The 13,011-nt window shown below is 36.8% G+C and overlaps 2 protein-coding genes across 3 annotated transcripts; both read left to right on the forward strand.

Moving 5' to 3' along the window:
* Nucleotides 1–807: 807 nt before the first annotated feature.
* Nucleotides 808–5,693, forward strand: LOC111443939. Of its 2 annotated transcripts, none has more exons than XM_023081798.1 (6): nt 808–1,249; nt 1,724–1,845; nt 2,002–2,057; nt 2,152–3,876; nt 3,976–4,093; nt 4,857–5,693. In XM_023081798.1, exons 2-6 carry the CDS (start codon nt 1,743–1,745, stop codon nt 5,543–5,545), a joined length of 2,691 nt encoding a protein of 896 aa, XP_022937566.1. In that variant the 5' UTR covers nt 808–1,249; nt 1,724–1,742; the 3' UTR covers nt 5,546–5,693. The 2 variants fall into 2 exon arrangements, with proteins under 2 accessions (XP_022937566.1, XP_022937567.1); XM_023081799.1 differs by having other exon boundaries at nt 3,982–4,093.
* A 3,461-nt stretch (nt 5,694–9,154) lies between these two features.
* LOC111443944 lies at nt 9,155–10,793 on the forward strand. Its single transcript, XM_023081808.1, has one exon. It carries the CDS (start codon nt 9,268–9,270, stop codon nt 10,459–10,461), a length of 1,194 nt encoding a protein of 397 aa, XP_022937576.1. The 5' UTR covers nt 9,155–9,267; the 3' UTR covers nt 10,462–10,793.
* Nucleotides 10,794–13,011: the final 2,218 nt, after the last annotated feature.

Here is a 13,011-nt window from a genome sequence, read left to right on the forward strand (position 1 = left end):
ACTCTCCAATATAGAGAACCTCTATCAATCATCTCATATATCTGTCTATATCGTCGGTCGGTCGTATTTCTTTAACAAGAGGACGTGTGTGTCTATATATATATATATATATATATATATGATTTGAGTTTCTGGGTTTCCTGAGAAAAAATCTCTGGTTTTTTGTTCTTCTTCTTTCAAATCCTAGTCTTGTTTCAATTGTAGTTCTTTGGTTGAGTTCGTTCTCTTATTCAAATGCAGCCTATTCCTGGTTAGCACTCTACTCGAGATGCATGGGCTGGGCGCCCGTTCTTCATTCTCATCCTTTATCCCTTCCACTCTCCAATATAGGAAACCTCTATCGATCATCTTAGAATTTAGTCTCTATAATTTTGAAAATTAAAAAGAAAAAATCTTTGTAATTTAACAAAGACTCTCGTGTATAATCTCTATTATAATAAAGTTTTTATCCAAAAATTAAAACATTTAAATTTGTAAATTTAATATAAATATTATTTATTTGATCATCCCAAAATTTCCACCAACCAATTAGAAACAAACCTTTTTTCCATTCTAAATTTGAAATGTTCCTTTTGAGAAAAGAAAGAAAGAAAAGACAAAGAATTTAAACAAATACCTATTTTTCTTTTTCAATTTAAATTATTTATTTCTTCATTATATCAATAATATTACTACAAAATCTCTTTATTTAAAACATAAAATAAACCAACGGTCAGGATTCAATCCGTTTTAAAAAAGAAAATAAATTATTTTAATTATTTTAACTAAGTGGGCCCCACATCGAAAGTGGAAAAGTGGGGTTCTCTTGCAATATGGGCCGAAGCACGAAACCTTCCTGCTTCTTCTCACATGGCAGTAGAGAGAGAAAGAAGAGAGAGAAAGCGAGGGATTTGCATTCAAGTGAGAAGAACTTACTCAGACGGCAGTGAGCAGGGGAAGGGGAAGGAGGAGGAGCCTCTTGAATTCCTTAAATTTTTTCCACCACAAAGACCAGTTTTTAAGCTTCTTTCTCTCTCATTCTGCCATTTTTAATGTTCTACGTTTCCTATCTGTCCTTTGCTTTTAGTACTTCTTTCTCTACCGCCTGAAGATCTCTATTCCTCACTGTTAACTTCTTTTCAACGCACTCTTTTGGTCAATTTTTGCGACCTTTTAGTTGTTAGATCTGAGTTTTGTTCTCTCTTTGATTTGTTCCGCCTGTTTCTGGTCGCGAACTAGCAGTTTGGAAATGGGATCTATTTGCTGAGAGGTATGTGTTTTTTGTTTCATTACAATGGCTGAGTTTTCGATTCTGTTCGTATTTGAAACAATAAATGTTCGTTGGTTTTGTTCATGGACTGAGGAATGAACAATTTGAATTTTGAAATGTCGCACTGTGGATACTGAATTTTGGATGAAATTTGTATTAGAACGGCGAAGGATTTGGTTTATACTTGGAGATGACACATTTTGATTAACTACAATGCTTGCTATTTCTGTTCTTGTTTTGGTATTTTCTCCTTTGTTAGATGCTAAATTGTTCTTTGATAGGCCTTGCTTTACCTCTCTCGCTGTAAAATTAGGGTTTCTTGGAAGGCTCATTAGAGCAAGAGATGTAAACTGTTAAGTATTGGATAAAACTCCTCTTGTTTGATTGTGGTATTGGGATAATGGATTCTGTGATAAACTCTGAGAAACTTTTGGTTATGGGTTCTGTTTTGATCTTCCCATGGCTGCTGTCTAGGCGTTTTGTGGATTAGAAGATGGAGGTTGAGAAGAAACGATCAAAAGGAGGCTTTCTTAACTTATTTGATTGGAATGGCAAATCTCGGAAAAGGCTGTTCTCAAGCAGTAATGAGTTAGCTGGTACCTATTGCTTTTGAACTTATGCTATTTCAGGGTTCTGTTCTTGCTTTATCCTTATGATGATATGAATTAAATGAGTGTTGAAGAAACATTTTGCTTTTGAGCACGACAATTTACTTCTTTAGTATGTTGATTTCTCCTATTTTGCCATAAAAGGATTGAAGCAAGGAAAAGAAAATGTTGACAACTTGTCAAAATCACAGCTCTTTCAGGTAAGAACTGCCTTTGATGTACAATTTTTCTTGCCATTTCTGTTCCCTTTTCGTCTTCGATTACCCTGTTTTCTGAATGATTCTCTATCTGTAGTTAGAGGCAAGGGAAGATGGAGCAAGTTCTAGTTATAAATTAAATGGTGATTGGGATTTTTCTTTGACCAAAACAAGTGATGAGAAATGTGGGGGTCGAGTCCCCAGTGTCGTTGCCAGACTTATGGGGTTAGATTCATTGCCTTCTAATGTACCCGAGCCTTGTTCTACCTCATTTTTAGAATCCCACTTGGTCGGGGCTTCTCATCATGATAACAGTGATGGAGGATGGAACTGTCATTCTATGGACTATATTGATATGCCGAACAAACTCGAGAGGTTTTCTGGGAATCTCTTGGACTTGCGGGCGCAAAAAGTACCGAAACTTCCAATTGAGAGATTTCAATCTGAAGTATTGCCTCCCAAGTCTGCTAAATCTATACCTATAACTCATCATAAGTTGTTGTCTCCTATTAAGAGCCCTGGGTTTACTCCAACAATGAGCACAGGTTACTTAATGGAAGCAGCTACCAAGATAATTGAGGCAAGTCCAAGGAAACCTGTGAAGAGTAAAATGACATCTATTACCAACTCTTCAGTGCCCTTGAGAATCCGGGATTTGAAAGAGAAAGTGGAAACTACGCGTAAGTCATCTGGAATTGAACGATCAACCGAAAATTACATCGGAAAGAATAGAAAAGGAAAGGCTAGTGAAAGGAACTACAGTGGATCCGAACATCTTGCGTCAAGGACCGAGTCTACTGATGCGGATAGAAGTAATTCCAACGGTTTAAAAGATAAAGGAAGACCAGTTTCTCTTGCAGTTCAAGCAAGAGCCAATCATCAGAGTAAAGGGGACTCGACTTCTTGTAGTGACAGGGCGGGTGCGATGGATCGGAAAGAGCAGAATGACGTAAAATCAAGCCAAGTTTTCAAAAGTCAGCCCAGAATGCAAAAAACTATGCAGAAGAGAACCATGAAGAGGAATAACAATGTTCTAGCTCAAAACAATCAGAAGCAGAATTCTCTACCCAACAAAGAAAAATTGCCTTCAAAACCCCAAGTTCTTAATCAGCCTGTCAAAAGGACTCAGTCTGCTAATTGTCACATAGGTTCTAGCAAAACTGTAAATAAGATTCTTATCAACTGCGAAGTTGAATCGAAAATCACACGCACGAGAGAAACTGATGCCAAAAAAGACTTTGGATCTTCCAAGAGAAATGCTGCCTCAAGGAAGAAAAAATCTGTTAGTCAGGATGTTAGTAGTGAAGGAAGTTCTGTATCTAATTCTTTGATCCACAACGGTGAGAGATCTGTCAAATATAATATTGCAGTTGATGGTTCGATGAACGGTGATGAAAACCGAAAGCCGGGAATGGACGTTGTTTCTTTTACATTCACATCCCCGCTGAAGAAATCTAGTTCTGAACCTCACTCAGATGAGGCTGTAAAAATTAACCACAGCTTGGTCTTTGATTCTTATAGTGAGAATGATTATTTGAAGAATCTATCATCATTTTCACCCAATTTAAACGCCATAAACGGCGATGCTTTGAGTGTTTTGTTGGAGCAAAAGCTTCAGGAATTGACGTGTAGGGTCGAGTCCTCTCAATCTTATATGGCGAGAGACGACATTTTTTCTTGTTCTGGATCTAATTCGCATTACGCCACTTCAGAATGTGCCACGAAAGAAAATTGCATAGGCTGCAGATATTCAGATAGTCCCCATGATTGCGGTCACTTGTCAACCGATAGCAACGAACTGATTGTCGATAAATGGCAGAAGGTATTGCTCCGTGGTACTGAAAACGAGTTTAGTCATTCTGAGTTATGAATAATTCAATGTCTCTCAATACCTCTTTCTGTGTAACTAAACTTGTTCCAGTTTCAGGGAGTGAAAGAAATGAAGGAACCTGATGATAGCAACAACACCGAAACAGTGACCATGAGCGGATCTTCAGTAGACGATGAGTTTTCCCCCGACGACGGAAATAGCATCCATGGTAAATATCTCTCTTCCTCATGGGATATTTTGAACTATGTGAATTATGCATTCTCTGGAAAGTTAGTGTCACAAACAAATTTCACTGTGTGAGATCCCATATCGGTTGGAGAGGGGAATAAACATTCCTTATGAGGGTGGAAACCTCTCCCTAGCAGACGCGTTTTAAAATCGTGAGGCTGACGGCGATACGTAAAAGGCCAAAATGGACAATATTTGCTAGCAATGAGCTTGAGCTGTTACAAATGATATCAGAGCTAAACATCGAGCGGTGTGCCCGTGAAGACGCTGGCCCCTAAGGAGGGTGGATTGTGAGAACCCACTTCGGTTGGAGAGGGAAACAAAACATTCCTTATAAGGGTGTGGAAACCTTTCCTTGACAAATGCGTTTTTAAATCTGTGAGACTGACGGCGATACGTAACGAGCTAAAGCGCACAATAGTTGCTAGCTGTGGGTGCTATCCACAATATGGAGAGTAGAAACTATTTTCTAGATTCTTTTTTCTCTGCATAACATATTGGAAAAATTAGACGAAAAATTATTCAATGTGACTGTCATCCACAATATAGTTACCCCCTCGACCACAGGGGGCGCATACAGTTTGTAATCTCTCGTGCATTCAACGCTACAAAACCACCCGTCACGTTCTTCCAACCTTTGCGAGTAATTTCCCAAAACGTTGGAAAGATGCAAAATGATAGAATCTTGCTTACTTGTTACCAAAATCTGCTAGTATTGACCTTTTTTCTTTTCCTGTTTACAGCCAGCAGGTTGGGTAATGCAATGAACTTAGACCCAACAAATCTCTACCCAATAATGCTTGGGGAGACACCAGTATTCAATTCTGCATCGACCATCGACGAACAAGACAAGTACAGAACACGGTCACCTACGACGACAAGTCCAATAAACACGCATAGATCAGATGACTGGGAACTACAGTACGTGAGGGAAGTCGTAAGCAAAGCCGAGCTAGCATTCGAAAACTTCACATTAGGTATCACTCCAATGCTCATCACTCCCAGTCTCTACAACAATCTGGAGATTGAAGAAAACACAAAGAACAACAATGAACCAGAACATTTCAAGCTCGAACGCAAGATCCTATTCGACTGCGTGAATGAATGTTTAGAATTAAAGGCAAAACAAATAGTAATTGGAAGTTCAAAAACATTGGTTCCATGGCGAAAACTGTTCGAAAATGGTAGCTTAGCAGAGGAGGTATGGAAGGAGATTGAGAGCTGGAAAAGCATGGAAGAATGGATGGTGGATGAACTTGTGGAGAAGGATATGAGTAGCCATAATGGGAAATGGGTCAACATGGATCAAGAAGCTAATGAAGAAGGGGTTGAGATTGAGAAAGGGATATTAAATTGTTTAGTTGATGAATTGGTGAGTGATTTCTTGATTATTCCCCAACTTACTGACTGTTCTTCATGTAGAGGTGGCTGACGGTGGTGGTACTAATGGATTACCAGACAAATACTGCAGAGGAAGCTCTGATTCTCTGGTTTGGTTCAAGTACTTTCCATCTTCATTAACAGTTCTTATTTTATTTTTATATCAATGTTTCCTTCATGAAACTCGCACTATAGGAAAATCTTAGGGTTGGTGAAAGACTTACATTTAGAGATGTCCATTTTACTCGAACCTATCTTGACGGGAAGGGAATTCTCTATTTAGATGGAGGATTGGGGAGGGAGTGGGGAATGTTTTTTTTTTTTTTTTTCGTTAGATAAATGGGTCCTCGTCCCTGTCCCTGTCCCTGCCTCATCCTCTTTGCTTAATATAAATATATTTTCAATACATATACACGGAAATTTCCCGTTTAGATGGAGGATGGGAGAGTGGGAACGTTTTTTTTTAATTCGTTAGATAAATGGGGTCAGAGACGTGATTATATTCTTTGGCCCTGTCCCTGTCCCGCCTCATCCCTTCTCCGCTTAATATAAATATACTTTCAACACATATATACGTGTATACTTTTTTGCTATATTAAAAGAAATAAATTACTTAATTAGATTTTTTGAATTTTTAAATACTATATTGTAATATTTAAATTTGAATGTTTAGACCTTTATTATAATTTTTTTTAATAAAGATTATATTAAAAAATAAAAATGATAAAATAATTAGTTTTTTTAAAAGATAATGGAGACGGGAAATCTGATCCCTACAAAAATAAATTAAAATTTTCATGAAAATGAAAAATGAAATAAGTGGTCGGGTAGAGATGAGAAAATAATATTTTTTATAAAACGACTTAATTTGCATAAGAAATAAAATTGAGATATGTAAGAGAACAAAATTAAACGTGTCTAAGCATATGTTTAGTGTTAGCACGTATAAATTTTTTTAACATTATTTTATTTTTAGTTGACAAACAAACATAATTTTTCAAAATAAAAATATTAATAAACGTGTCTTATTATTTTTTTTAATTTCTTTCCCAAGGTGGAAGAATTCTTTATTTTCTCATTTATTTTCTATATATATATATATATATATATATATATATATTATAAACAAGAATATCTGACCTCGTAATCGAGAATATTATATCTTAGTTAGTTGAACTATGCTTATATCGATTTATACAACCTAAAGTTATTATTAGTCGTCTTTTAATTAAAAGAGTTTTTACGTTAAAATGACGATAGAAATCGATGCAATACTCAATGTAGCAATACTGTTTAAGTTGGAATGAAAATAACAACCTTAGTTTTTCGTTAGGTTGGAATGAGACGGTAAATGATGTCACATTTATCTCTCGACTTTCACGACAATTCCCACACAATGTTCATCGTCATTTTCAACATGAAAACTCTTCTCGGGTTTGTTTCAAAATAATTTCACAGTTCAAAAGTTTAAATGAAATTTTCTAAAATTCAATAAAATAATTGGAATTTAACTACGGAGGTTAAAAAATTCGATCAACACAACTTAACCCGTACCTTTTGAGTTGGGCTATAAATTTATCTGGGTTCAATTCAGTGTAAATAAATTGAATAAATGACCCGAACAACTCGAACTAACTCAATTCAAAAAAATTATTATTGGATTGAGTTCATTATTTAATTAAAATTATTTAAATTAAAAAAAATAAAAATTCGAGCAATTAAATTGAGTCTAAAAATGTCTCGATTTAACTTAACCCGACCCACGAACACTCGAGATTTATCGGTATTTGACTTAACCCGACCCACGAACACTCGAGATTTATCGGTATTTTTTATATAATTTAGGGTATGGAATCCACATGTGGTATACAAATCCAAAATTTTGGATTTGTAAGCTGAAAAAGGGGAAAGTATTGGAGGTTATTTGTGTGCCAATATTCTCTTTTTATTGGGAAAAGAGAAAATTAAAAAAAAAAAAAAAGGAGAAAATATTAAATAAATAAATATATATATTTAAAAAAAGAAACCTGCAATTGTAAATTACACTAATACCCTTCTGATTAATTTCACTAATTTAATCAAACAGTTGATGGGTTTCATCATTCATTATTGATTGAAATCCGTGTCCTCAGGTTCGGACTCCGAGCCTCAGCTTCGGCGCATCTTCTTTTTTACTCAAAGCCTAGGGATCCTATGTTTCAATTTTTATTGTCCTTAATACCCCTATACATTATTATTATTATTATTTACCTAAATAATATTTAATAAAAAAATATAAATTAGATATTTTTTAAGAAAAATTTACACAGTGATCGAGATATTTGCTTGAATTAAGCTCAGAAAAATGACATTTCGAGATGTTAATTTTTCGTCCCGTGTTTTTATGAGTTTTCAACTCTATTGGAACGTTTTATAAAATTTGGGTTTTGAATTGTAGGGTGCTGAAGTGATTTATGGGCTCGGTGTTTGACTTTGATGCCGTTTGTAATAGTCTATAACGACCGTTAACAAATATTGTCTACTTTGACCCGTTACGTATCGCCTAAGTCTAACGATTTTAACACGCGTATATTAGGGAGAGATTTTCAGACCCTTATAAGAAATGCTTCGTTTCCCTCTCCAAACGACGTGGGATGAAGCATTTCTTACAGAGGTGTGAAAACCTCTTCTTAGCAAACACGTTTTAGAATCGTGAAGCTGACAACGATATGTAGCGGGCCAAAATGAATAATATTTGCTGATAGTAGACTTGAGCTGTGTTAGCGACAAAATCAGTTGAATAGTTATTGGATGGTAACTTTTTTCAAAACAAATAATCTAAATGGCTTGAATTAATCTAGTTATTGGATGGTAGAGACTTGAAACAACGTGACAGTGATCGAGATATTTGCTTGAATTAAGCTCGGAAGAATGACATTTCGAGATGCTAGCTTTCCGTCCTGTGTTTTCACGAGTTTTCAACTCCATTGGAACGTTTTATAAAACTTGGGTTTTGAATTGTAGGGTGCTGAACTGATTTATAGGCTCGTTATTTGACTCTGATACCATTTGTAATAGTCCATACTGACCATTATCAGATATTGTCTACTTTGACTCGTTACGTATCGCCTCAGTCTCACGATTTTAAAACGTGTCTATTATGGAGAGATTTTCAGACCCTTATAAGAAATGTTTCGTTTCCTTCTCCAAACGACGTGAGATGAAGCATTTCTTACAGGGATATGAAAACCTCTCCTTAGCAGACATGTTTTAGAATTGTGAAGCTGACAACGATATGTAGCGGACCAAAACAAATAATATTTGCTTACAGTAGACTTGAGCTGTTACGGACAAAATCGGTTCAATACTTATTGGATTTTTCAACAATATTTATAATTTTTATTTTTATTTTTAATAAAGGTAAAATGTTAGTTGATACAAAATTTATTTATTTATTTTTAAATATTTTATTATTATTTACCGCTTAATTTCAATATATATTTGAAAAATTACCTCGTAGAAAGTTACTAAAAAAAATTATTGAAAAATAAATAATTAAAAATAATTATGAAATTGATAATAATTGTTTATTTCAATTTAAATCAACAAATATAAAAAGAAAAAGGAGGACATAGATCTAGGGGTGTTTTAGAAAAATCCACAAATATGAATGGCAGTACATGTAATAAAATCGAACTTCGAGGGTAATTTTGTGAATCCTTCCCGAAATTATTAAATTGCTGCAGCTACGCTCCTTCGTTTCTCAGAGCTTCTTCTCCGTTTGGCGCAGAACTGATGAACAGAGCAATGGAGCTCCAAACCAGTAACAATGGCGGCGAAAATTTGGATTCAGAAAGCAAAACTGAGCTTCAAGAAGCCATTAATGGTGGACCCCAATACGTGTTTGAGGACGTCGATAGCGCCTGTTCCACTCCTTATGTTAGTGCTCCATCGAGCCCCGGCCGTGGCCCCGTCGGTGGATTCTATTACAGCGCCCCGGCTAGTCCAATGCATTTTGCTATAACTAAATCCTCGAGTTCGTCAGCTCAGTTGCCGTCGTCTTCGTTGAAAGACAGTCATTCGTTTTCGTTCGAGTTTGAGTTCTCCGGGAGGTTTGGCTCTATTGGCTCAGGTTCGATCGGGTCCATGAGTTCCGCGGATGAGTTGTTCTTGAATGGAAAGATCCGGCCGATGAAGCTTTCGACTCACTTGGAGCAGCCGCAGGTTTTGGCGCCATTACTGGATCTGGAAGGGGAAGATGAAGAAGATGAAGGAGGTGAAATCGTAGGGTTTGTAAGAGGGAGAGATCTTCGACTTCGCGATAAATCTCTCCGGCGGAGAACCAGATCTATGTCGCCGATGAGAAATACGCCGGTGGAATGGACTGAAAATGACGATGGAGATTTGAACACTGAGAGGAACGATTCAGAAGAAGGAAAAACAATGGAGAAGAATGAAGAAGAAGGGTTTATGAGTTCAGAAACGACTACTCCTTCAGTTTCGGGTTCATCTTCAAGATCTTCATCAGCCGGAAGAAACTCGAAGCGATGGATTTTCTTGAAGGATTTTCTATACAGAAGCAAGAGTGAAGGAAGAAGCAGTAATCACAAATTCTGGTCCAACATTTCATTTTCTTCAGCGAAAGAGAAAAAACCCACAACAAATCAAACAGCATCCACATCCACTTCATCTTCAGCAAAGCAAAAGGCTACAAAACCCTCAGCACAGAAGCTGAAGGGGGGAAGTGGGCAAGTTCCGGCGAAGAAGCCGGGGGCCGGAAAACCGACGAACGGCGTCGGGAAGCGGCGTATTCCGCCGTCGCCACATGAACTGCACTACACAAAAAACAGAGCACAAGCAGAGGAGCTGAGGAAGAAGACATACTTGCCTTACAGACAAGGCTTGCTTGGCTGCTTGGGGTTCAGCTCAAAGGGCTATGGAGCTGTGAATGGCTTTGCCAGAGCCTTGAACTCTGTCTCTTCCAGGTAAAAAAAAAAAGAAGAAAAAAACAACAAAAAAAGAAGAAGAAGATAAATAAGCTCAATAATATATAGCTAGCCTTTTCATTTCAAAGAAAATTGTATAGCAATTGTTCCTTTTCCTTTTCTTGAAACCTGTTCTCTGCTAAGATGATGGTTATATGAATGTATTCTTGTTATTGATTTGATCTTCCTCATTTTCCATCCAAAAGGGGCTGTTTGTAGAATCTAGAAATTACTGGGTGTGTTTCTTTATGAACTCCCCAATGGCTTCTGTGTTGAATTACCGTTCCTTTCAGCATTGTAATATATACCCTTTCTTCTGCTGCACTGTTTCAGTCATCTAAGCTTATTATCTATCTCCATTGCCCCATGAACATGTCTAAGATGAGCCTCAGCTGTGCTAATGGCTTATGAACAAAAGTTTCTCGAATGGAGTTGATCTATTGAATTTTCCATAGCTTTTTCTTTGTTGTTGGGCATCATTCATAAAGAAACTATGATTTTGGAAGCGTTTTTAGTTGTTCCAAATTGAATGAAAGGAAGCTTTAAAAAACAGTCGTGCAAATAGATTTGATCGAGTTATTGATCTAAAAAGTTAGAATCTGTGTTTTCTTTTTTGTTTATTTGAGTATTGAAGAGCATACTCCTTGTATTATGAACATGGCCCACTCCACCCACCCTAAAGCCAGATTCGAGAGACAACAAGAATTTTAGATTCTTAAATTTTTCACTTGAGGGTATGAACTCTAAACTTTAGAGAATATTTCCTAATGCCTCTCAAGTCCTAGCCTCCATAGCCATCATTGTGTGGGAAGCTCTTTCTAGAAAAGCAACTTGGGAACAACCTCTTAGACTTCCTCCTGGCCTTTCTACTTTAGCCAAAGAGAAATAATATAATTTCATCCAAGAAAAAACATAAGGTTGTTGTAATGTGTTGTTGAATCTATGCCTTTTATGGTTGTTCAATGATGAATGGTTTATTAGTGACTTTTATGGAGGTTGTGTTGAAAACCCTTAACCAAAATGTGATGATGATAATGATATGAGAGAGAATGTTGATTTGGTTAGTGAGAAATGATATCAATTATATATGGCTATGACTCACATGATGATGGGACGTTGCTGTGTGAGAGCAGCAGAATGGCCCCATGTTAACCTACGGATCCACAAGGGATGACTCGTTTACAGACAAATTGCAGGAGATAACTTTAGGTTCTTTTGGTGCTATTCTCATCTTCTGTGGCCCAGCTAACCTCTTGCTGGATCCCCTACTTTGTAGCCTGGATGCTTGGAAGAGATTTAAGGTAAATTCCTTTTCATTTTTCTTTTCAATTCTTTATTATCATAGAGTGGTTTTACACTATACATCCAATGATTTAGAGGATTGCTAGCCACATCATGACAGCTATGTCAACGTGAGATACACATCCATTGAGGAGGTGAACGAAACATTCTTTATAAGGGTGTGGAAACGTCTCTCTAGCAGACATGTTTTAAAAATCTAGCTCGAAAGGGAAAACCCAAATAGAACAATATCTGCTAGCGGTGGGTTTGAGCGGTTACATTTACTATCTGGGGATGCTTACTCTCCTTACATACTATGCTTACATCTGTCCTAAGACTAGCTCGGGTTTGAGCGGTTACATTTACTATCGGGGGATGCTTACTCTCCTTACATACTATGCTTACACCTGTCCTAAGACTAGCTCGAGTTTGAACTATGCACTACCTTGCATGGATTGTCCTAGTACATGCTCGGAAGTATTAGATGTATAATTTGATGAAGTAGGGTCCACACTGTTGATTTGTTTTAGTTGAAAGTAAATTTCTTTTGTCTCTAACAGGTTATGGGAATAAAGGTAACTTTTGAGAAAAGCTAGGAGTTTGATTTTGTTTTGCCTGAATTATGAAACTCTGTTAAAATAAAGTGGATAATGGATATATATTATATTATGTTATGTTCCATGAATTTTAACCCCAATGGATTGTGTTCCTAATCTGTTTGGGGCCATGTTGTTTCCTTGACATTTGCATAAAGGAGAAAGAGATGGGTAGTGGGTGAGTGATGGAAACATTTGACTTGATTGTTTTTACATGTTTTTTGCTTTAGGGTCACTTTACATAGATCTCATAGGACCACTACTTCATCTTATATAATATTTGGTGTAAAAAAGAATTTGTTTGATCTTGATCTTTACTGGTGAACTTGATTGATATCGAAAACTCCAGAGAGATCTAGTTCGATGTTGTTGATTTTGATCTTTGAAGGTTGATTAAGGCTTGGTTTGGGTTGGGGGAGGACCACTACCATGATCTTACAATATTTAGAGTTAAGAGAAACTTGTGAGGAGAGATAATCTTTAACTGATGTTGATTTCAACTGTTCGGGTCGGACCGAGCTTGGGAAGAGGGGGAGGGGGGTTCGTGTGATCTTAGAGGACCATTACCATGATCTTACAATATTTGGAGTCGAGAAACTTGTGAGGAGAGATAATCTTTAACTAATGTTGATTTCAACTGTTCGGGTTGGACCGAGCTTGGGAAGAGGGGGGGGGGG

Source organism: Cucurbita moschata, unplaced genomic scaffold (genome assembly GCF_002738365.1).
Source record: "Cucurbita moschata cultivar Rifu unplaced genomic scaffold, Cmos_1.0 Cmo_Scf00006, whole genome shotgun sequence".
Taxonomy (NCBI): Eukaryota; Viridiplantae; Streptophyta; class Magnoliopsida; order Cucurbitales; family Cucurbitaceae; genus Cucurbita; species Cucurbita moschata.

What these genes read in the sequence shown, in the direction of transcription:
- LOC111443939 (XM_023081798.1), top strand. Translation starts at nt 1,743, where the DNA reads ATGGAGGTTGAGAAGAAACGATCAAAAGGAGGCTTTCTTAACTTATTT. An exon ending in AAGCAGTAATGAGTTAGCTG is followed by an intron (nt 1,846 to 2,001) that starts GTACCTATTGCT and finishes TTGCCATAAAAG; the next exon opens with GATTGAAGCAAGGAAAAGAA. An exon ending in TTGTCGATAAATGGCAGAAG is followed by an intron (nt 3,877 to 3,975) that starts GTATTGCTCCGT and finishes AACTTGTTCCAG; the next exon opens with TTTCAGGGAGTGAAAGAAAT.
- LOC111443944 (XM_023081808.1), top strand. Translation starts at nt 9,268, where the DNA reads ATGAACAGAGCAATGGAGCTCCAAACCAGTAACAATGGCGGCGAAAAT.